This window comes from Orycteropus afer, unplaced genomic scaffold, assembly GCF_000298275.1.
Source record: "Orycteropus afer afer isolate SDZICR_OR568_19922 unplaced genomic scaffold, OryAfe1.0 scaffold00433, whole genome shotgun sequence".
NCBI lineage: Eukaryota > Metazoa > Chordata > Mammalia > Tubulidentata > Orycteropodidae > Orycteropus > Orycteropus afer.
The window spans coordinates 1,274,716-1,298,685 of NW_006922020.1; the positions used below are offsets into that span (position 1 = coordinate 1,274,716).

Below are 23,970 nucleotides of genomic sequence, written 5' to 3' on the forward strand. Positions count from 1 at the left end.
CCCTCTGAGTAGTTGACCATGGTAGCAAGGCACCATTTTTTTTTTTCCCCAAATGACTTTGAGTTTTGGTCCACATTGTTCTCCCTCTCTATCTAGGATCTCCTACATAAATCCCCCTCTGAGTAGTTGACCATGGTAGCAAGGCACCATCTAGTTCTTCTGGTCTCATAGTCATACAGGCTGTGGATCACATGATATACCAGTCGTTAGGACTAATTGTTTCCATGAATCTTTAGTTTTCTTCATTCTTCTTTGTTCTGGATGAGGAGAGATCCATCATTGCATCTAGATGGCCGCTTGCAAAGTTTTAAGATCCCATTCGCTACTTGCCAAAGTAGGAGGTGGAACAATGTTTTATGTAGTATGTTATGCCAATTAAGCTTGATGTCCCCTGCACCTATGGTCCTGAGTCTACAGGTTCAAGAAATTTGCTCCCTCTGGGTAGCTGGCTGTGGCCAAGAAGTGACTACAACCTTGTCCCTTGTCAGCTCTACTATATCCCTGGGAATTCTTACAGATCATACAAATACATTTATAGGACCATTGTCGGACAATGTTTTTTGTAAATAAATATTTAGTCACTTTTGTTTGACTTTAAAATGTTACTTCTGAAATTTTGCGTAGTTCTGTAAAATTCATAGACTTGATAGCTGTTGATGAAATTAAAATAGGAAAAATGGCAGTTTATATAAGAACTTTGACTTACACTCATTGTACCACACATAGTTCTAGAAAGTTAATAAAAGGAAATAGATGTTGCTTTTGACTACCTCTTTCTTAAGGCAACTTCTCCCATTGGTGGCAGGTTCCCCCCGCGCCAAGCTCAGTTTACTATGCCCGATGAGAACAGTGATTGTAGTGCTCTGAATTTTTTGCTGTGCAGCACTTTTGAACTAATAGTAATCACCATATTTCTGTACATGCTATTTGCTTTTCCTAGAGTGAGGTCTTTCTTGGGTTATTGGGTAGACATGCCCTAAATCATGGTTAAGAACTGCCCTGTACAATCTCTCTGGACTCTTCTATGTGGATTGAGGCATTCCTTTTTATGTAAATTTGGTTGGACACCTTAGGTTACAAACAGAAATAGTGCACAATACTTGACAATAATAAAAATTGGCTATTGGTTATTGATTACAGGGAACCAGGCATGTGTCTGGGATACAGTTTTTCTAATCCTTGTAGCAGATCTACAATATTAGCTGTTATTCTCACTACTTAGATATAAGGAAATAAGAGACTTTGGGTAAATTAAGTGTTCACACATTTCTTTTTGCCAGTGTGGACAACGTTGTTAATCTTATGCTCATTTAATAAATATTTAATTGATTAGTAGTTGAAGACAATTAAAACAAATTCACAAGAGCCAAAATATGACCTTGATAATATCCCTCCTGAATTTAGAGACCATCTGAAGAATAGATTTGAGGCATTGAACACCAGTGACTAAAAACCATAGGAATTGTGAGATGACATCAAGAATATCATCCATGAAGAAAGTAACAGATTAAAAGGACAAGAAAGGAAGAACAGACCAAAATGGATGTCAGAAGAGACTCTGAAACTTGGCCTTGAGTGGAGAGTAGCTAAAGCAAATGGAAGAAATGACAACATAAAACAGCAAAATAGAACATTTCGAAAGAGCATCTCGAGAAGACAAAGCCAGTTACTATAATGAAGTGTACAAAGACCTGGAGTTAGAAAACCAAGAGGAAAGAACACGCTTAGCATTTCTCAAGCTGAAAGAACTGAAGAAAAAAATCTAAGCCTTGAGTTGCAATATTGAAAGATTCTAGGGGCAAAATATTGAATGATGTAGGAAGCATCAAAAGAAGGTAGAAGGAATACACAGAAGTCACTGTACCAAAAAGAACTGGTTGATGGTCATCCATTTCAGGAGGTGGCATATGTTCAAGAACCAGTGGTACTGAAGGAAGAAGTCAAGGCTCTCCTGAAAGAATTGACAAAGAACAAGGCTCCAGGAATTGACGGAGTGCCCATTAAGATGTTTCAACAAACGGATGCTGTGCTGGAGGCACCCACTCAGCTATGCCAAGAGATTTGGAAGACAGCTACCTGACCAGCTGACTGGAAGAGGTCCCTATTTGTACCCATTCTAAAGAAAGGTGATCCCATAGAATGTGAGAAATTATCGAACAAAATCATTAATATCACATGGAAGTAAAATCTTACTGAAGATAATTAAAAAACAGTTGCACCAGTATATTGAGAGAAAGCTTCCAGAACTGCATGCTGGATTCAGAAGAGGACATGGAACATGGGATATTATAGCTGAGGTCATATGGATCTTAGCTGAAAGCAAAGAATACCAAAAAGATGTTTACTTGTGTTTTATTGACTGTGCAAAAGCATTTGATTGTGTGGATTATAACAAAGTATATATCACATTGAGAAGAATGGGAATTCCAGAACATTTAATTGTACTCATGAGGAACCTGTACATAGACCAGAAGGCTGTCATTGAACAGAATAAGGAGATACTGCATGGTTTGAAATCAGGAAGGGAGTACATCAGGGTTGTATCCTTTCACCATACTTTCTCAATTTGTATGCTGAGCAAATAATCCAAGAAGCTGGTTTATATAAAGAACATGGCATCAGGATTGGAGGAAGACTCATTAACAACCTGTGATACACAGATGGCACAATTTTGATTGCTGAAAGTGAGGATGACTCAAAGCACTTACTGATGAAGATTAAAGACTACAGTGTGCAGTATGGATTCCACTTCATTATAAAGAAAACAAAAATCTTCAACAACTGGTCCCGTAAACACCTCTATGTGCATGGAGAAAGGATTGAAGTTGTCAAGGATTTCATATTACTTGATTCTACAGTCACCATCCATGGAAGCAGCAGTCAAGAGATCAGATAATGTATTGGCATTGGGCAAATCCGCTGCAAAAGACCTCTTTCAAGTGATGAAGAGCAATGATGTTTCTTTGAAGACTAAGGTGTGCCTAACCCCAGCTATGGTATTTTCAGTCACCTCTTATGCATGTGAGAGCTGGACAGTAAATAAGATGGAAGAAGAGTTGATCCTTTTGAGTTGTGGTGTTGGAAAAGAATGCTAAGAGTACCTTGGATCTATTCTGGAAGAAGTGAAGCCAGAATGCTTCTTGGAAGTGGGAATGGCCAGACTTCATCTCACCCACTTTGGTCATGTTGTCAAGAGGAACTATTCCCTGGAGAAGGATATCATGCTTGCTAAAATAGGGAGTCAGTGAGGGAGAGGAGGGCCTCAATGAGATGGATTGATACAGTGGCTGCAAGGATGGGTTTAGATACAGCAAGGATCATGAGGCTGGCACAGGACTAGGCAGTGTTTCGTTCTCCCGTGCATAGGGTCGCTGTGAGTTGGAGATGACTTGACGGCATGTAACAACAACACAACAAAAGTATTGTTTCCCTTTTACATTTTTTACTGTATGGGTACCAAGAAAAATTTGTACCTAGGTTCCTGACCACATTCTAACTTTTCTAAATACCACAGTGCAATTGAAAGTGATCTGATAAGAACTCCGCCTTTGATTGTAAAATACATTGTTATAAACTTTGATAATGTTAGGCTTGGTCTGTGGGTTTTGCATTTTACATGCTGCATATATAGATCTTGTGAAATAAATTCTTCAGAGCATTCAGAATAAGAATGATTACCAACATCTTGATACCTGTGTTTTGTTACTAAAAGGTAGATAGATCCTTTATCACAGAGGCCAGAACTGGTATTCTGCACTGAAATGTCAGTGTTCTTGACTAATACTCATCTCCGTTTAGATTGCTGCGTGTTTGTGGAATTTAAGAGAGGAGAAATAGAAACAGTCAGGTCAGAAGCCTCCTAAATCAAATCTGGTGAGCTCATTTTGGGCCATCTGGGCCTTGATGAATGGGAATAGAGTTAAAGGGTAGAGAAAATATTCTTTTTCTATATAAAGAGAATATAGCTTCTTTTGTATTTTTACTTTTAGAGAGATATTCTAATTTAAATATATGTCTAAAACGTCCACCCCAACTCAGTCACATTCTTCCTTCTTACCCACTTTTGTCAGAGCACTGACATTCTATAATTAGTTACTTGTTTATTTTTTGTCTCTCTCATTAGAATCAAAGTACCATGAGGGCTGTCCCGTCCCCCCCCCCCCCCCCCCCCCCCCATTGCTCTGGTACCTGCCACTTGGTAGGCATTAAATAGTTAAGTAATAAATAAATCATCACTTTCATATGCTTTTGTTTACTTATAAAGGGAGTAAGTTTAAGAATGATAGAATGAAATTTCATTATGAGATTTTTTAAAAGTAAATTTATATTATTCTAATAGCCATGCCATATTAAACCATTTAGGGAAAATCCCAACCTTTAATTTTTGAGTTGACCCAAAATGATTGCACACTGGATCATAGATCTTTCCATCAGAAGTAAATAATTGATACACTTTTGTTTCCCATTCCCAGGTTCTCCGTGGAGGAGCCAGTCAGCGTCCTTTGACTCCAAATCAGAATCAGCAGGGCCAGCAAACAGATCCACTAGTGGCAGCTGCAGCAGTGAATTCTGCCCTTGCATTTGGACAGGGACTGGCTGCAGGCATGCCAGGTAAGGTGGCGTTATTGTTTCTAGTGTCTTGCCCAAGAAAAGAAAGTTTGTTGATTGGGGGAGATTGAGGGAAGAGTGGGTGATGCTTCAGCTCACTTAGGCTCATGATTTGAGGACTGGCAAGGATGACACACACTTGCCCTCACTTAGACCCTATAGTTCATTGATGAGAGCATCTAATTGTTCTGAGCCAGTCTTATGTATTGGGAGTATTATTAGAATATGCTCTTTACCTTTAGTGATGATCTGTTTTTTCCCTGAGAGTTAGGAATTGAAGGAGTGGCTAAACTAATTTAGCTTCACCCTAAGGCTTTAGTCTTTATACTGATGGTTTTGAAGAACATCATTAGGTAGAAATTCTTTCTGGGTCTTGATACAGTGTGACCTTATATTTTTAGCATTTCTCCCAAACTAATAGTGGATATGCTTTTTAGCTGCTTACCTCTGACACACACACACACACACATACATACACATTTGGAGCTCTGGTGGTGCAGTGCCTAAGGCATTTGACTGCTAGCCAGAAGGTTGGAGGTTCAAACCTACCAGCCACTCTGTAGAAGGAAGACTGGGCGATCTACTTCTGTAAAGATTACTGCTTTGGAAACCCACTGGGGGTTGCTGTGAGTCAAAATCAACTTGGTGGTAGTAGGTTTGGTTTATATACATATGTATACATACACACACATATACACACACAGGCAAAATTTAATAACTGTTTTATTATCTCACTGTCAACTGGTCCTGCACTTTCTTGTAGATTGAATGCAGTTGGAAATTCTCTCTTTGAAACAGGTCCTTGTGAGACCTCAGCATAAAAGCGTATGAATCCTTTTTGGTTCTGGAGCATAGCCAGATTAATTGAAGTTTTTATGAATTCAGGGATCTAACTTGCATCAAGGAGCTCTGGTAGCGTAGTGCCTAAGGCACTTGACTGCTAACCAGAAGGCTGGCGGTTCGAACCCACCAGCCACTCCTTGGAAGGAAGGTTGGGGAATCTACTTCCATAGTGATAGTGCCTCGGCAACCCAAGGAGGGGTCGCTATGAGTCGGGTCCAATTCGACGGCACATAACAACAACAACTTGCATCATGCTTTGTTAGTTACAAAGCATTTAATATTTTGTTAGTAAGCTACCTGCAGTTTTTCATATGACTCAAAGTAAAATTTGGAGATTTCATCTCAAAGGGTATGAAAAGTTCCTGTTAGTTCAGGACTGTGTAGATTTTTCATGATTGTTGTAACTAATTCTAGCCCCTATTATTTGTGTAGTCGAGAAAACATTTAAAAAAAAGTATATTTTGTTGGTGATAACTTTGGTAAGCTCTCACACCCTTTAATAATGCCAAAATTGATTGCTATATGAAGCACTTTGAAGAGCACATATCCTCTATCCTTCCGAATTCCCTTTTTAACACTAGCAGATGATAAATAACAATATGTTCCCCTTACTGAGCTCTTGATAATTGCCTGACATCATGCTAGATGCTTCATATTCATCTTTTAGCTTAATCGTCACAGGAACTCTAGGCGATAGGTACTATCTATCATGCTCATTTTACAGGTGAGGTAATGGACATCCAGGCATTCAGGGATGTACAAATATTTAAGTGGTGGGGCCAGGATGTAAATACAGGTCTTTCTGATCCCAAATCTCATTTTGTAACTTTACAATATGCTGGTTTCCAGGAGACATGTGGACATTTGTTTGGTTAACACATATTTCTGTGTTGGCTTAATATTCTCAGGTTATCCTGTCTTAGCTCCTGCTGCTTACTATGACCAAACTGGTGCCCTTGTGGTGAATGCAGGAGCAAGAAATGGCCTTGGAGCTCCTGTTCGGCTAGTAGCTCCTGCTCCAGTCATCATTAGTTCCTCAGCTGCTCAAGCAGGTGAGCTTACTTCTCAGTACACTTTATGTTAGAGATCTTAAAAGTGAGCATGATGATGATACTCCTTGAAGTATTTTGGAATACTCTTTACTGGATAGTTTTCATGAAGCAACTTTACACCACAGTATTTCAGAGAGAGAGGGAGAGTCAGAAGCAGCAAATGATGTCGGTAGATTCTGATTCTTTTGGGGTCATATGCTGGTTAACAGCAAGGACTGCATCCACTGAGAACATGGGAAGTTGGATTATTCACACAAAATGGCATTGTTGGTAGATGTGCAGGGCTAATTTCATAGAAACCCAAGTCATTAATTTATGATAATGTTTTTCTTTTGCTTTCTTTTTATTTGAGGGGAAGGAGAGGTAGGGGTTATGGGATAGGGAGAGAGGAAGAACACTGTGTGAAGTGACAAAGAATAATATTTTGGGGGTAGATGACTTTTTTGGATTTAGGAATAATAGAACATCTAGAAGAGAAGCGGCTTGCTCTAAAAAGTTGTAAGAATATGAAGGACTTCAGTATATGGATATCATGGTTCATAAAAGAAATCTCTATCTAGATATTTGTGTAATTGGGGATTTTAGGAAGTAATTGTATTTAAGATGGGTACATTTGATGTTTGAGTCTAGGGAATCACTCTGCAGACACTTCAAGGCTGGCATCATAGTGAACTTACTCCAGTGGTATTTTGGATTCAAGTTGAAAATGGAAATAGAAACTAAAAGCTTCAGGTGAAAGGATCAAAGACAGATTTGTATGGTTCTTTATAGACTCTGCCTTGAAAAGATATGGTAGCATTTAAAAGGTTTTCAAAAAAGATAAAAATGTTATTTAGAAATGTGGCCAGCCCTTTTCTTAGCCAAATATTTTTCCTTTCCTTCTTCATAGCAGTTGCAGCGGCTGCAGCTTCAGCAAATGGAGCAGCCGGTGGTCTTGCTGGAACAACAAATGGACCATTTCGCCCTTTAGGAACTCAGCAGCCTCAGCCCCAGCCCCAGCAGCAGCCCAATAACAACCTGGCATCTAGCTCTTTCTATGGCAACAACTCTCTGAGCAGCAATTCACAGAGCAGCTCCCTTTTCTCCCAGGGCTCCGCCCAGCCTGCCAACACATCCTTGGGATTTGGAAGTAGCAGTTCTCTCGGCGCCACCCTGGGATCAGCCCTTGGAGGGTTTGGAACAGCAGGTAGAAATCAGACTGATATGCTGTTAAAACTGAATTCTAATAATTTTTACAATCATGATGGATCACTGACAAAGCATGGAGCCCTGGACAGATTCCACAGGCAGATTTGGACTGAGCCCCGTGGGAATCCAGCCGTCCCATAAATCTTTGAGATGATGGACTGTTGAAATCAAGTTATATACAGTTGGGGCCTACTTCAGGTTTATGCTCATGTTGCTACTTATTTGTGCTCACATAGCCAGTTTATTCCAGGGATTAGAAAATCAGGAAACATTTTTCTAGATATTGGATAGAATGTGAAGGAGAATATAGAAATGTGACTCTCTTAAACCTGAGGGAGGAGGATCACAGGGTAGAGTGCTGTACAGTCAAGACTGAGCTGAGTGCTTGACCTGAAGGCCTTAAAAACTCATGAGTGTTCTCTGTCTTTTGAGAAGAATTAAGGTGGACAGTTTGGGAAACTGGGAGGAAGGATCTTAGACCAAGATAGATTTAATGTTTTGATGGGACAAAAAAGCAGAAAAGCAGTAAGGTGAATAATGGAGTAACTGTGGTGGTTGTAAAATGATGTCTCAAAACAGAAAAAACGTGTTTGAGAGAAATTGTCCTATTTGGAATTTGGGGCCTAGTAATAAGAATCCATTGAGGAAACAGACTATTACATATAAATCTTATAGTGGGGCAGTGCCTCATTTATCAATTTTTTTTTCTATACTCCATTTTTCCACCAGAACCTTTTGGGTTGATGAAAGGCATTCTTCTAGCCCATTTTCTTTCACCTTTTCCATAGCTGTGGCCGTCAGAGCTTTTTAACCCTATCCTATCCCGTAATATCTGTCACAAAAGAAAGGTAAATTTGGCATACCTATGATGGTTCGAACAAAAGTTTCATGTTAACCAGAGCCATGTCCTCTTTATTACTTTACCTGCCCCTAGAATTGCTACAGTAACAGACTGTCTCTGCTGACAGAAATTTGTGATAGTAAGGAGTCTGAATCAAAGTGTTAGGAATAGGTCACTGGGCTTGTTCTTCGAAGAACAGGCCTGTTCTTATCTGCATTGTTTTAATTCCATTTTAGTTGCAAACTCCAACACTGGCAGTGGCTCCCGCCGTGACTCCCTGACTGGCAGCAGTGACCATTATAAGAGGACATCGAGCAGCTTGACCCCCATTGGACACAGTTTTTATAACGGCCTTAGCTTTTCCTCCTCTCCTGGACCCGTGGGCATGCCTCTCCCTAGTCAGGGACCAGGACATTCACAGACACCACCTCCTTCCCTCTCTTCACATGGATCCTCTTCAAGCTTAAACCTGGGTAAGAACCATTACTCTAACACCACCTTGAACTCTAGAAATCTGTTGCCACCAATGACATTAGAAGTACTTTGCATAAGCACAGGGCAATCCCTTGATCCTAGACATGTCCTGGGTGTTCTGTTCCTTCCCTAAGTACGTCACGGTGTTCAGGCTGTACCTAGATACCATAGCAGTTTTGAATTTAGAGTAGTTTGAATGCATTCCTTGTGTATTCACTTCAGCATTAGTATAAACATCTTGTCCTTTGGCTGCTTGTGAGGTATCTTTCATCCTAATGGTAGTATAGGCTCATTTATATAAACCTGGAAAATAGAAGCAGAGAAAGAATTTATTCACCTAGTATCACCTGAAATACTACTACAATTAATATTTTGTCTTGTCTTTTCAGACTTTACTCCTCTGTTATATATATGTTTAATATCTTGTTTGTTTGAATTTTTCCCCCACATAGCATTTCATTAAAATTTCTGTTTGTCAGGAAAAATCTTTGTAAGCACACTTTTCAAGTATCCAGTATACTCATGAGTAGATGGCTATTTCCCTACTATATTTTTAGGTTGTTTTATGTATGGGATTTAAAAATGTTAGCATCTAGCTCCTAGAAAATGAGGAAGAAAAGGATACTAAGCAGCAGGCTCTAATAATGAAGAGAAAATTATATGAACATTTTTGGTGGCAGTTGTCCCAGTCTTTCAGGTGTTTTCTTATCTCAGAAACAGGTCATGAGCTACATAGTACACAAACTTTCCCTTCCTCTTCACCAGTTCTCATTACTTACTGAGTTTGGGTTGTGGTGTACTGATCCATTTCATAGAAGGAGAAAGTTTTGGTCTTGAAATAGGGTGACCCTAAAAGTTAATGTGCAGACCAGGACCCTTTTCAAAGTGAAAGGGGGTGCTATTTAGTAATTACTGTGTGGTGACAGGGCTAAATCAGGAATGTCTGTGCAAATTGACATTGTATTGCCACAATACCTAAAAGATTCTATTTTTAACTAGCAAGGATAAAAATAGCTTCGTGGACTCAGAAATAAGAAGTGATGGAAAACAAATAGGATGCTTTCGTTTGGAAAAACAAAGACTGGGAATTGATCTATAAAAATCAAGAGAAGGCTGAAGGGAGTAAGGTAATAGAGCTTACTCCAGCAATGCAAATTATTCTAAGACTAAGAGTGATACCTCTGAGTTTTGAAAGAGATGACTTTTATGGCAAAACTGTGTGTATGTGTTTGGTGTGGGCATGTGTATGTATCCTGAAATTTCACACAGTAAGAGCTATAGTTGTAGATTTCATTGCCTCAGGCTCCACATGGGTATCACTTTAGAAAAGTTGTAGGGGACATTACTGATTGATATACGTCCATATGGATGATTAAGGGAATAAAGTATATTGCACATCAGTGTTCTAGTGACAGAGTGCCTATCTTTAGAGACGGGGTTAATGTAAAATCTGGAGGGGGGAAGTGAAAGTTCCAATTTAATATATGAATGGAAGGAAGGAACTAACAACTCCTGAGTTGTTAGTATCTCCTAATGTTTAATGGTGTTGGATGTTATGTAACAACTGTGGGAGTATTATGGAAATGAGGAAATGGAGCCTTAGGAGTTAAATACCTTCCCTAGGTCTTCTCAGATTTGAAGAAATTGAGAATTAAACTTTTTTGACTCCAAAAACCAAGCCAAACTCACTCCCGTGAGTCAATTCAACTCATAGTGACCCCTCCTTGAGTTTCTGTGGCGGTATCTCTATGGAAATAGATTGCCCAACCTTCTTCCGAGGAGTGGCTGGTGGATTTGAACTGCCAGCCTTCTGGTTGCAGTCACATGCCTTAGGCACTGCACCACCAGAGCTCCCCTTTTGACTCCAAAGCATGCAATTTCCGTATATATCCTCTCACATGTTGTTCCCAGGATATCTTTTGAGCCAGTACATGATGAGATCCAGAAATCTCACTTTTTATTTCCTTGGTTTAAACATTTAAACTGTTACCTCTACTGAGTATACATTAACATCTATAAACTTTTTTGGGGTATAAAGGGCCAGTTGAAAATGCAAATGAATGATAGTTGCTATCTTTCAGTAAAACTTAAAAAAATAGTTGGCAGACCAGATCTTTGTGGGTTGTATTTTGTCTACCCCAGAAATAAAAGCTGTGGCTTGGATCTTGCCTGTACAGTGCCTTTCCTCTTTCCAGTAAATCTATAATTTAATAAGGTGGTTTTTTTTAAATTCATGTTTTCCCTGTGATGTAGGAAATTACTGTTTGTTCAAGTTAGTTTTTTGTTGTGAGGGCTTTTGCTGCCTTCCTAGTTTTATTTTTTAACCATAAATAGTATATGCCATTACTGAGAACCTTTCAGTCTTTATATATAAAGCTTTGTGTCACCTAGACGAGTGATCTTTGGAAAAGGGTACCTCTATGCTTTAGTCTTAACCTAGAGAAAATAAGGTATGATTCTTTGTTTCTAACAAAGGTCCTAAAGACATCTTAGTGCAAGAAACTTGACATTTCTTTACCACTTATCTATTGGACCACACCTAATATAGCTTCTGGGAGCTCTGGTAGCATAGTGGCTAAAGCACTTGACTGCTAACCAGAAGGCTGGCGGTTCAAACCCACCAGCCACTCCTCGGAAGGAAGGTTGGGCAATCCTACTTCCGTAGTGATACTGCCTTGGAAACCCAAGGAGGGGTCGCTATGAGTCGGGCCGACTCGACGGCACATAACAACAACAACAACAATATAGCTACTACTACTTTTATACAACTTCATTGATGCCCCCAGTCAAGTTTCTAGCTTATCAGCAACCATACCAAAAATTTTATATTCATTGTGTTAAGTACTCAAAATAACTGTTCTACATGTGGAAACTTAAATTCAGTAAGGTTAAATGACTTTCCTAATCCTATACAGTTAGTAAGTACACATACAAGCCTGTTACCCTGTTGTGAATTTTTCTCCATCATATGATTTCCTCAGTCCCTCTCAGTAGTTAGGCATGTGTTAGGATATTTGCAAAAAATATATTCCCCCCCCCCCCCAACTGCTATATCACTCCATCATCTTATTTCTCCTCTCCCCACTCAGTACTCTCAGCTATCTCAGGGTTGCATATTTTGCTGTACCATCTCACAGAACTCACATATTGCCAAGGAAATGGCCCATGCAGTTGTACAGCTGGTAAATCCCAAATCTGTGAGTCAGGTGTTGGTCTGGAGTGTTCTTGTCACTCACTTGGTTGCAGGGGCTGATGAACCCAAATCAGCAGGTCAAATGACTGGCTGCTGTCTCAAGTCCCAAGAACCAGGGATGAGATGATGACAAACCAGATGTGACCAGAACATTCACATATATACCCTCTAGGAAACTAAGGGTGGTGACTTGTGTCATACCCTCCAGCAAAGCCAGACTCAAGATACATCCCATCCTAAACAGGCACATTGTTGTCAGGTGCCATCAAGTGAGCTCAAACTCATTGTGACCCTACGTACAACAGAACGAAACACTGCCTGGTCATGCCCCACCATTGCAATCCTTGAGGCCACTGTTGGCAGCCTCAGTGTCAATCCATCTTGTTGAAGGTCTTCCCCTTTTTCACTGACTCTCTACTTTACCAAGCATGGTGTTCTTCTCCAGGGAGTGGTCTCTTCTGACCACATGACCAAAGTAGGTGAGACAAACTCTGGCTACTCTTGCTTCCAAGGATTATTCCAGCTGCACTTCCTCTGGGACAGATTTGTTCGTTTTTCTGGCAGGCCATGGTATTTTCAGTATTATTCTCCAGCACCGTAATTCAAATGCACCACCTCTTCTTTGGTCTTCCTTATTTATTGTCCAGCTTTCACATGCATATGAGGCAATTGAAAATACCATGGCTGTGGTCAGGTTCACCTTAGTCTTCAAAGTGACATCTTTGATCCTTAACACTTTAAAGAGGTCTTTTGCAGCAGATTTGTCTAGTGCAATATAACATCTGATTTCTTGACTGATGCTTCCATGGGTGTTGATTTTGGATGTAAGTAAAATGAAGTCCCTGACAACTTCAATCTCTTCTGTTTATTGGGATGTTGCTTATTGGTCCAGTTGTGAAGATTTTTGTTTTCTTTATATTGAGGTATAATTCATACTGAAGGCTGTAGTCTTTGATCTTCTTCATCAGTAAGTGCTTCAAGTCATCTTTACTTTCAGCAAGCAAGGTTATGTAATTTGCATATCACAGGTTATTAATGAGTCTTCCTCCAATTCTGATGCTACCTTCTTTTTCATGTAGTACTGCTTCTCAGATTATTTGCTTAGCACCTTGAATAAGTATTTTGAAAGAATACAACTCTGACACACATCCTTCCTGATTTTAAATCACGTAGTATCCCTTTGCTCTGTTTAAACAACAGCTTCTTGGTCTGTGTACAGGTTCCTCATGAGCAAAATTACACATTCTGGAATGCCCATTCTTTGCAATGTTATCCATAATTTTTTATGATCCATACAGTCTAGTGCCTTTGCTTAGTCAATGAAACACAAGTAAACATCTTTCTGGTATTCTTTGCTTGCAGCCAGGATCCATCTGACATAAGCAATAATATCCCTTGTTCCACACCCTCTTTTGAATCCAGTTTGAATTTCTTGCAGTTTTGGGTCAGTATACTGCTGCAGCTGTTTCTGAATTATCTTCAGCAAAATTTTACTTGTGTGCGATATTAATGATGTTGTTAGATAATTTCCACATTCCGTTGGATCACCTTTCTTTAGAATGGGCACAGTTATGGATCTCTTCCAGTCAGTTGGCCATGTAGCTGTCTTCCACATTTCTTGGCATAAACACGTAAGCACCTCCAGTGCAGCATCTATTTGTTGAAACATCTCAATTGCTGGAACCTTGTTTTTTCGCCAGTTCTTTCAGTGCAGCTTTGACTTCTTCCTCCAGTACCATTGGTTCTTGATCACTTGCTACCTTCTGAAATAATTGAACAGCAACCTTTTTTTTGGTGTGTGTACAGTGACTCTGTGTTCCTTCCATCTGCTTTTGATGCTTCCAGCATCATTCAATATTTTGCACATGGAATCCCTCAGTATTGCAACTTGAGGATTGACTTTCTTCTTCAGTTCTTCCAGCTTGAGAAATCCAAACGTATTCTTCCTTTTTGGTTTTCTAACTCTAGGTCTTTGAACATTTCATTATAATACTTTATTTTGTCTTCTCGAGCTGCCTTTTGATATCTTCTGTTCAGTTGTTTTAGCTCATAATTTTTTTCTATTAGCTTAAGCTGTTCATTCAAGAGCAGGTTTCTGAGTCTCTTCTGACATCCATTTTGGTCTTTCCTTCCTTTCCTGTCTTTTTAATGACCTTTTGCTTTCTTCGTGTATGATGTTCTTGCTGTCATCCCACAACTCTTCTGGTTTTCTGTCATTGGTGTTCATGCATCATATCTGTTCTTCAGGTGGAATATAATCAAGGTCCTATTTTGGCTCTTGTGGACTTTTTTCTTCAGTTTCAACTTGAATTTGCATATGAGCAGTTGATGGTCTATTCCACAGTCAGCTCCTGGTCTTGTTTGAAGATAATGAACTTCTCTATCACCTCTTTCCAAGATGTATAGCACCACGTGAATAGTGCTATTTACGTTGTTGAAAATGGTATTTGCAATGAATAAGTCATTGGTCTTGCCAAATTCTATCATGGAATCTCTAGCATAATTTCTGTCATTAAGGCTATATTTTCCAAGTGCCAATGATTCTTCTTGGTTTCCACCTTTCTCATTCACTAGTAATAAGCAGTACATCTTGAATTGCATGTTTGGTCAGTTTCAGACCAGCTATTGATGTTTGTGCATTCCATGTCATTTTTGACAACTTTCAGTTTTCCTTGATTAACACTTTGTACATTCCACATTCTGATTATTAACAGATATTTGCAGACTGTTTCTTCCCATTCCAAGTCATGCTCCCTCAGCAAATGAAAGTCCCAAAAACTTTACATCATTAAGGTTGACTCTCCTCTGAGGAGGCAGCTCTTCCTCAGTCATAGTTTGAGTTTCTTCCTACCTTAGGGCCTCATCCCTTGGCAGTATATCAGACAGTGTTTCACTGCTCTTCATAATGTTTTCACTGGCCAGTTTTTTCAGAAGTGAATAGTTCCATCGTTCTTCCCAATCTTAGTTTGGAAGCTCCCCTGAAACCTGTCTACTTTGGCTGACTCTGAAGGTATTTGAAATACCATTGCTACAGGCTCCAGCCTCAGAGCTAAACCCTGGCCACCACAGTACAACAAACTAACAGATGAGTGGTGGTAAACAGGCATAGAGGCTAGTTTATTTATAATACATCCCAAAATGGACAACTATAGCTAGAAGAGCTGTTCACTACTCTGCACTGCTTAAGACCATTTAATATTTTTCCGTTACTTATTGTTTAATGTCCAAACTTCTGTTTTAAAAACAAGTTTATTGAGTTAACGTTTTACATATCATAAAGTTCATCCATTTCTAATATACTGTCATTGATATTTAGTAACTTTATGATTTGTACAACAATCATTATCAGTTAGTTTAGAACATTTTCATTCTCCTGCTAAGATCCCTAATGTCCACTTGCTTTTAATCTCCATTCCCACCATCAGCCCCAGTTAGCCACTCATCTACTTTCTGTCACTGTGAATTTTTCATTTCTGGACATTTCTTATAAATAGAAATACATATTATGTGGTCTTTTGTGTGTGGCTTTTTTCATTTCTCATGTTTTTGAGGGTTCAACAGTGATGTAGCATGTGTTTCCAGTGCGTTCCTTTTTATTACTGAATTAATTGCATGAATATACCACATTTTGTTTATCCTTTCACCAGATCATGAGCATTTATTATTTTTAGGTTTGGCTGTTATAAATAATGCTGCTATGAACAGTTCCATAAGAGTCTTTTTGTGGATGTATGTTTTCATCTCTCTCGAGGAGCTATCTAAGAGTGGAATTGCTGGCTCTTACATTAGTTTTACGTTCAAGTTTTTGAGAAACCGCCAGACTTTTCCAAATTGGTTGCTGGATTTTATATTCCCATGAATAGTGTATGAAGTTTCAGTTTGTCTACCTCCCCGCCAACATTTGTTATTGTCTGTCTTTTTTAATGTAGCTATTCTTATGGTTGTGAAATTCTGTCTCTATGTGATTTTAATTTCCATATCCTTAAGCATGTTTTCATGTGCTTATTAACCATTTGTGTATCATTTTTTGTGAAATGTCTCTATATACCTTTTGTCCATATTTTGATTTGGTTGTTTGTCTTATATTGAGTTACAAGATATTTTGGATACAGTGTCTTTATCAGGTATTTTATATTCCAGTCTTTTTTTTTTTTTTTTTAATTGTCATTTGAGTGCAAATTTACAAAGCAGATTCATTTTATAGTTCATGCACATTTGACTTCATGGCCCCACTTACAATCCCCAGCTGTAAAAAATTCTCCTCCCTGTGACTGCCCTTTCCCCATGTCCTTCTTATCTATGTATTCCTGTCTGTCTAGCTTTCCTTCTATGTGAATGCTGCCCCTGTGATTTCTTATGGCTGATTGATTTAAGGGGTGCTTCTCCCTAGGGTAGGTAAGGTAGGTGGGTATGTATCTCTGGGGTATGTGTTCTGCTTTTAGGTGTTTCTACTGTTGGGCTGAGAGGCAATCCACAGACATGAGTCCATTTCCAGCCCTGAAGGATAACCTGGGGCCATAGTTTTGGGGGTTCCATTGCTCTCTATCCAACCAGTAATTCTGTTCATTTTTGTGTTTTTGAATTTTGTTCCACACTTTTCCTCCCACTCTATCCAGGATCTCCAATTTTTATCCTTTTCTGAGAGGTGGGCATAGGTATCCAAGTCTTCTGGTCTCAGGGTTGTGCAGGCTGAGCTCGTTGGGATCCATCATATTGTTGGACTGATTGTTTCCAGGTGACTTTGATTTTCTTCACTTTTCTTTGTTCCAGACAGGAGGAGGCCAAAAGTTGCATCTTAGATTGTTGCTCGACAGGTTTTTTTTTTTTTTGTAAAATTTTATTGTGATTAGGGTAAAAGTTTACAGAGAAAATTCATTTTCCATACAGCAGTTCATATATATTTTGTTTCATAAAATTGACTGCAATTCCTCACAGTGTAATAGCTCTTCTTCCCACTTTCTCCCTGTAGTTAGCTCCTCCCTGTGTCCTTCCCTCCCATGCACTCCTGCCCCCCAACCTGCTCCCTATGTAAACACCACCCTTCTGTTCTCCCGTGATTGATCACTCCAAGGAGTATATCTGACTGATATAAATGTTCACCCCATATGCCTGTCTGTTGTTGGGCTGAAAGCCACAGGAGTGAGTTCAGTTCCAGACCTGAAAGGTAACTAGGGGCCATAGTCTTGGGGGTCTCACTGGGTTCTATCAGACCAGCAAACTTAGTCTTTTTTGTTCTCATGATTTTTAGTTTTGTTCCACATTATTCTCCCACTCTATCTAGGATCACTTGCACCGATCCCCCTCCAGGTGGTTGACAGTGGTAGTAGCTGGGCATCATCTTTTGGTCTGATGTGATATAGGTTGAGGATTACATGGTCTACTAGTCCCTTTGACTAATTATTTCCATGTGTCTTTAGTTTTCTTCATTCCTTTTTGCTCTGGACAAGGAGAGGGAGAGACCCATTGTTGCATCTAGATAGCTGCTTGTAAGCTATTCTAGTCATTACTCACCAAAATAGAGTGTGTAGAGCAAGATTTTTATGTACTGTGTCTGTGCCAGTTGAACATGAGAAGCTGCTCCAACCTTGTCCTCTGTTAATTCTGTAATGTATTTGGATAATTTTGTAGCACAATTACATATGTAAGAATGTCTGCAGCCAAATCTATCCTTGGTTTTTGGCTATATTCCTGTTCACCTACCCTTACCTGATCTTCTCACCTATCCATGAATTTACTCATAGGTTAGTATTTGAGGCCACTGGTAATGGCAGTATTGTGCGTGTACTAATATTTGCCTCTGTTGTCTGTATCTTTTGTGCACGTTTCTGTGTTCTCCCTTTCCCCATTGTCATTGTGCTGGTCACAGAGTCTTTACATTTCAATCATTTTTTTTAGCAGTGTCTTGAAATTCAAAAGTTTTCTATTTTGATGAAGTTCAGTTTATCAGTTTTTTCCTTTTTATTTATTTATTGTGATTTGGGTGAAAGTTTACAGAGCAAATTTGTTTTTCATTCAGTAATTCCTACACGTTTTGGGACATTCATTGCAGCCACCATAATGTAACAGCATTCTTTCTACTTCCTCCTTGCATTTACCATTTTCCTTCATCCTTCTTTCCTATCCATTCCTACCTTCTGAGCTTAACTTAGAAGGGCAAACTCTGCCATTTTGATCGTGTATGGTTCATTTTTCTAATAATTATTACCTACCTGATGTTAATGTTTATCTTACAGGCCTATCTGTCCTTTGGCTGAAAATTGAGCAACAGGGGGTCAACTCAGTTCTAGGCTTGAAGGGTGTTTTAAGAGCCAAGGTCTTGATCAGTTTTTTTTCTTTTATGAATCATGTTCTTGGTATAGTATCTGTGAAGTCTTTATCTAACCAAGATCTGGAAAATTTTACCCTATGTTTTGTCCCAAAAGTTTTATTGTTTTAGCTCTTAAAATTAAGTTGGTTTTAAGTTAATTTTGTATGATTTTAATTACTTTTGCATATAATGTGAAGTGAGGGTTTACCTTTTTTTTACATGTAGACATCTAGCTGTCCTAGCACCATTTTCCTCAGCAAAGTTTTGTAATTTTCAGTGTACAAGCCTTTGACTTCTTAATTTTATTCCTAACTATTTTATTTTATCTTTTTGGAAATATAATTGATTATTGTATATTCATCTTATATCCTGTGATGTTGTGTTTATTAATTCTGGTAGTTTTGAGTGTATTGTTGAAGATTGTCTAAGAATTTTTTCATGTTATCTCTGAACAAAAGTAGCTTTACTTCTTCCTTTCCAATCTGGATGCCTTTTATTTCTTTTTGCCTGGTTCTATGGCTGGAACTTTGTACTAGTACTACATTTAATTGAATATATGAAAGCAGACATCCTTACTTTATTCCTGATGTTACTATTCAGTCTTTTATTGCTAGGTATGATTGTTGTTGTGTGCCATTGAATTGGTTGTGACTTAAAGCAACCTTATAGGAGACAGTAGAACTCTCTCATAGGCTTTCCTAGGCTGTAATATATATATATTTTTTAATTGTGATTTGGGTGAAAGTTTACAGAGCAAATTCACTTTCCATACAGCAGTTCACATACACTTTGTCTCATGACATTGATCACAGTTTACCCCAATGCAACAGCTCCCCTCCCACTTCTCCCAATAGTTACCTCTTCCCTATGTCCATCCCTCCATGCACTCCTGCCCCCTAAGCTGTCTCCCTGTGCATAAGCAGCCCTTCTTTCTCCCACGATTGTTCCCTCCAAGGAGTATATTATCTCAGGTAAATGTTCAACTCCTATGCCAGTCTTTTGTTTGGCTGGAAGCCACAGGTGTGGGTTCAGTTCCAGACCTGAAGGGCAGCTAGGGGCCATAGTGGCAGTGGTTTCATCAGGCTCTGTCAGATCAGCAAACCTGGTGCCCTTTTTTCAAATGATTTTGAGTTTTGTTTCACATTGTTCTCCCACTCTGTCCAGAATCTCCTATATAGATCCCCCTCTGAGTGGTTGACAGTGGTCGTAGGCTATAATTTTTACAGGAGTTAGATTGCCAAGTCTTTTTTCCTGTAGAGCAGCTGGTGGGTTTGAACTGTCAGCCTTTCAATTAGCAGCTGAGGACTTAATCATTGTACTACCAGGACTCCTTTAATTATGTAGGTGCCCTTTATCAAACCAAGGAAATTCCTTTCTAGTCCAAGTATGTGATTGATTGATTGATTGATTGATTGATTGCCATAATGGGATTTGGATTTTGTCAAAAGTTTTTTTTTGTGACTATTGAGGTGATCATTTGTTTTTTGTCTTTTACTTTATGCTGTGGTATATTATATGTTCTGCATATAACGTACCTATGTAAATATCACACACACATATAACAGGCATAGCACATATAGGAATCTAATACATGAGGGAGTTGTGTGTGTGTGTTTTTTTATTTTTAAAAACAAAACATAGAATGTGTTATTTTTGTAAAAATACAGCTTGTTAATTGATTTTAGATGTTAACTCAGTTTACGTCAGGGATAAATCCCTCTTGGTCATGATCTTAATTTTTTCATATGTTTGATTTTATTTATTAATATTTTTGTTGAGAATTTTTGCATACTGGGCTGTAGTTTTCCTTTGTTGTAATGTCTTCATCTGGATTTGATATCTTAATGATATTGGCCTCATGGAAGGAGGTGGGAAGTGTCTATCTTCCTGTAATTTCTGGAAGCAGTTGTAGAGTATTGGTATTACTTTTTCCTGTAATGTGTGTGTGTGTGTGTGTGTTTAGGGGGGGATTACCAGTGAATCCAGCTTGGCCAGGACTTTTCTTTGTGGAAAGATTTTAAATTGCTAATTAATTTTTTTTTTTTTAACTTGTTTTATATATAAGTCAGTTTAGATTTTCTTTTTTCTCCTGAGTCAGTTTTGGTAATTTGTGTCTTTCGAGGAATTTGCCCATTTCATCTGAATTGTCAGATTTATTGGCATAAAATTGTTCTTAATTATTTAAAAAAAACGAAATATCCCCCTCTTTCTCTCAGTATTGCCCCCTTCCCCATACTTTACATATACACACATCCATGTCCATACTTGGTACTAAACATAACAAAATGTTTCTGAGAAAGGCAGATGTTATAAGTATTTATTTTGTTTAAGTATGTATGTCTGAACTTTCAGAATTATTTTAGTTATTTTTGTTACTTATTAATTATTAATATAATTAACAACTAGATCTGTAAAACCCCAACTTGAGGCTTATATGTAGGTTAGATAAAGCCCTTGGGCTCTTACTTGTGCCTAAAGCATCCATTTCACATAAATTCTACCTCTCATCTTAAAAAGAAAAAAGTATAGAATATGGCAGTGAGTGTCCCACATGTCTGCTTCCTCCCTCAGTGGTCTCACGTCTGGCCTACTCATATCTGCGTCTTGTTCCCCTTCTCTAAACATTTCCTAGAATTCCTCTCCATGCTTATTTTTCTGCACAATCCTCAGTCTGTGCCATTTTAAACTCTTAAAATTTAAGAAGTAACTGAGAGACAGTGTTATTATTTGCATGGTCTACAGCCCCCAGGCTTTTCATATGCCCTGGGAGATAAGCGTTATACTCGTGCATTCCCACAAAGTTGAAATAGAGTAAAAAATAGTATACAAATTCATAGTCTGCCTTGGGCAGAAGAATGGGTAAGCATTTAGTTTTACTATCATGGTAGAATTCCTGTCTTAAAATTGATTCTTTCTGTTCTTTAAATTCTGAGCTGTATATTGCCTTTAGTCTTTTAAGAAAAGCAAAGCTCAAACACAAAATGCCTTTCACTGTCTCATCCTGAACTGAAATAGATGTTTCTGGTGTACTGTCAGTAAACTGTGTTAATTTTAGATTGTTTGTCATGTAGGTACCTTTAGGTACTTTCCTGTTTCAGATGGAAATAAAGTATTTCATTCTAGTTCACCTAGTTCTCTAAAAGAAACTTATTGTATGCAAAACTAACCAAGTACAAATTTTAACTTATTTTGGACTCAATATCATGCATGGTTGTTGCTGGTGTTAGTTGCTATCCAGTGGATTATACACTAAGGACAGTGAATCATGGGCTTATTTTCATTTGAACCTTGGTATTATGTTAGGAAGTAGATTTGGAAAAACTTACTGTAGAAGCATTTTGGTGAACTGTGTTGCATCTGTCTGTATTAAATACAGAGCCAGGTGTTGGAAGTGTATCTTTAAAGGTAAGAATCATAGCTTTAGATCTGTAAGTAGAAAAAGCAAATAAAAGATTCCACATAGCCAAGGGATGGAATTCTAGATGGCTATCAGCAGAAAATGCTTTTGTAGAATTTTATTAAACAACTGATACATAGATTAACTTAATAAAACATTTTAGCCCTTAATTTCTATGGAAGTTTGTTACAGGACACAGCTCTGTGAAATCTGCCACTGTCAAAATATTACAGGTTTTTTTTCTTTTTTTTTTTTTAATATTTTGTGATTTGGGTGAAAGTGTACAGAGCAAATTCACTTTCCATATAACAGCTCACATACACTTTGTCTCATGACATTGACTGCAGTTTCCCACAGTGGAACAGCTCTCCTCCCATTTCCTCCCATGCACTCCTGCCTCCTGAGCTATCTCCCTGTGCATACACAGCCCTTCTATTCTCCCGTGATTGATCTCTCCAAGGAGTGTATCTACCTAATGTAAATGTTCAGCTCATATGCCTGTCTTTTGTTTGGCTGGAAGCCACAGTAGTGAGTTCAATTCCAGACCTGAAGGGCAGCTAGGGGTCATAGTCTCAGTGGTTCCATCAGGCTCCATCAGACCAGCAAACCTGGTCTTTCCTTTTTTTCTAAAAAAATGATTTTGGGTTTTGTTCCACATTGTTCTCCCACTTTCTGCAGGATCTCCTACGTAGTAGATCCTCTTCCAAGTGGTTGACAGTGGTAGCCGGGTACCATCTAGTTCTTTTGGTCTCATAGTCATATGGGCTGAGGATCTCATGATGTACCAGTCATTTGGACTAATTGTTTCCATGTGTCTTTGGTTTTCTTCATTCTTCTTTGCTCTGGACAAGAAGAGACCCATCATTGCATCTAGATGGCTGCCTGCAGGCTTTTAAGATCCTAGTTGCTACTCGCCAAAGTAGGATATGGAACAGTGTTTTTGTGTGGTATGTTATGCTAATTGAGCTTGATGCCCCCAAAATATTATAAGAAATTTTGTGAAATTACTAAAGAGCCTCCAAAGCCTCACAAGAATTGGTCCTTTTAAAAGCGAGATTGTAAATTCAAACACCTCCAGGGCCACCTCCAGAGATTAAGTGCTGGGGTTCATGTAGGTGTGATGACTGCAGTGAACCGGAAAACATTTCTTCTGCATTTTCTCCTCTATAGGAGAATCAGGGAATAAATATTTAGTGATGGGCTACTATTTACGAGCACTCAAAACAAAACAACATAAAATTAGAATTTTAGGCAAAAATTTCTTTTTAAACATTGATTTAATTTTAAAAGAAATGAAACATTGTGTGACCCAAACAAAATATTCTGTCAGTTTGCCCGTTGTAATTAGTACCTGGAAGTATCCCCTCTTTGGAGATTGGCCTACTTCTTCCTCTTTTGACAGTGAAAGCAGTGTGTGTGTGGAGGATCCCTGGGTGATGTGAATGGAGTGGTTAGTGCTCTGTTGTTAGCTGAAGTGTTAGGCAGTTTAAGTCTACCCAGGATTGCCTCAGAAAAAAGGCCTGAGGATCTACTTTAAGAAAACTTAGTCATTGAAAATCCTATGGAGCACAGTTCTACTCTGAATTGGTTCGACAGCAGCTGATGTATTTGTGTTTTTGCACACATTTGTGTATATACCTGTTCTGGCATCCAAGGAGACCAGAGACAAAAATTAGAACTAAAGCAAAAGGCTAACCCTGTACTGCAGGATACTAACCACTGTTGATTCCGTCTCCTTATGGTATGGTTTAGTGAGTGTGTTTTTGGCTGTAGTAACAGAAAATCCAACTGGGTTACACAGTAGTATAATAGTATCTTTTGTTAAAGTGCATTTTACTGGCTCATGGAACTGGGTAGGCTTCAGGGTTGGTTGGCCCTATCATTCAACCTTGTCACCAAAGACCTTTCAGATCTATTAGAAGTTTGGTTCCATTGCTCTGTTAATTTGTTCCTTTCTCCTGCGTCCTACTGTCAGTGCTGGTTTCTTAAAATACTTTAAAATTATTTTCAAAACTTTGTATGTTTGTGCTGCCATTCTTTCTTAAGCACATTCCTTGCTATTACTTC

At 38.6% G+C, this 23,970-nt stretch overlaps 1 protein-coding gene and 1 non-coding gene across 2 annotated transcripts in view; both read left to right on the forward strand.

Moving 5' to 3' along the window:
• The window catches only part of PUM1 (pumilio RNA binding family member 1), a 190,022-nt gene that overhangs the window by 144,196 nt on the left and 21,856 nt on the right, over positions 1-23,970 (forward strand). Inside the window, exons 11-14 of the mRNA XM_042782731.1 lie at positions 4,473-4,611; positions 6,360-6,503; positions 7,393-7,689; positions 8,769-9,005. Of these exons, the coding sequence (XP_042638665.1) occupies positions 4,473-4,611; positions 6,360-6,503; positions 7,393-7,689; positions 8,769-9,005 (817 nt within the window). The remainder of the gene's footprint in view (positions 1-4,472; positions 4,612-6,359; positions 6,504-7,392; positions 7,690-8,768; positions 9,006-23,970) is intronic.
• On the forward strand, positions 4,727-4,806 carry LOC122151404. The gene has a single exon (XR_006164136.1). It is a non-coding gene; the product is annotated as a small nucleolar RNA SNORD103/SNORD85 (small nucleolar RNA).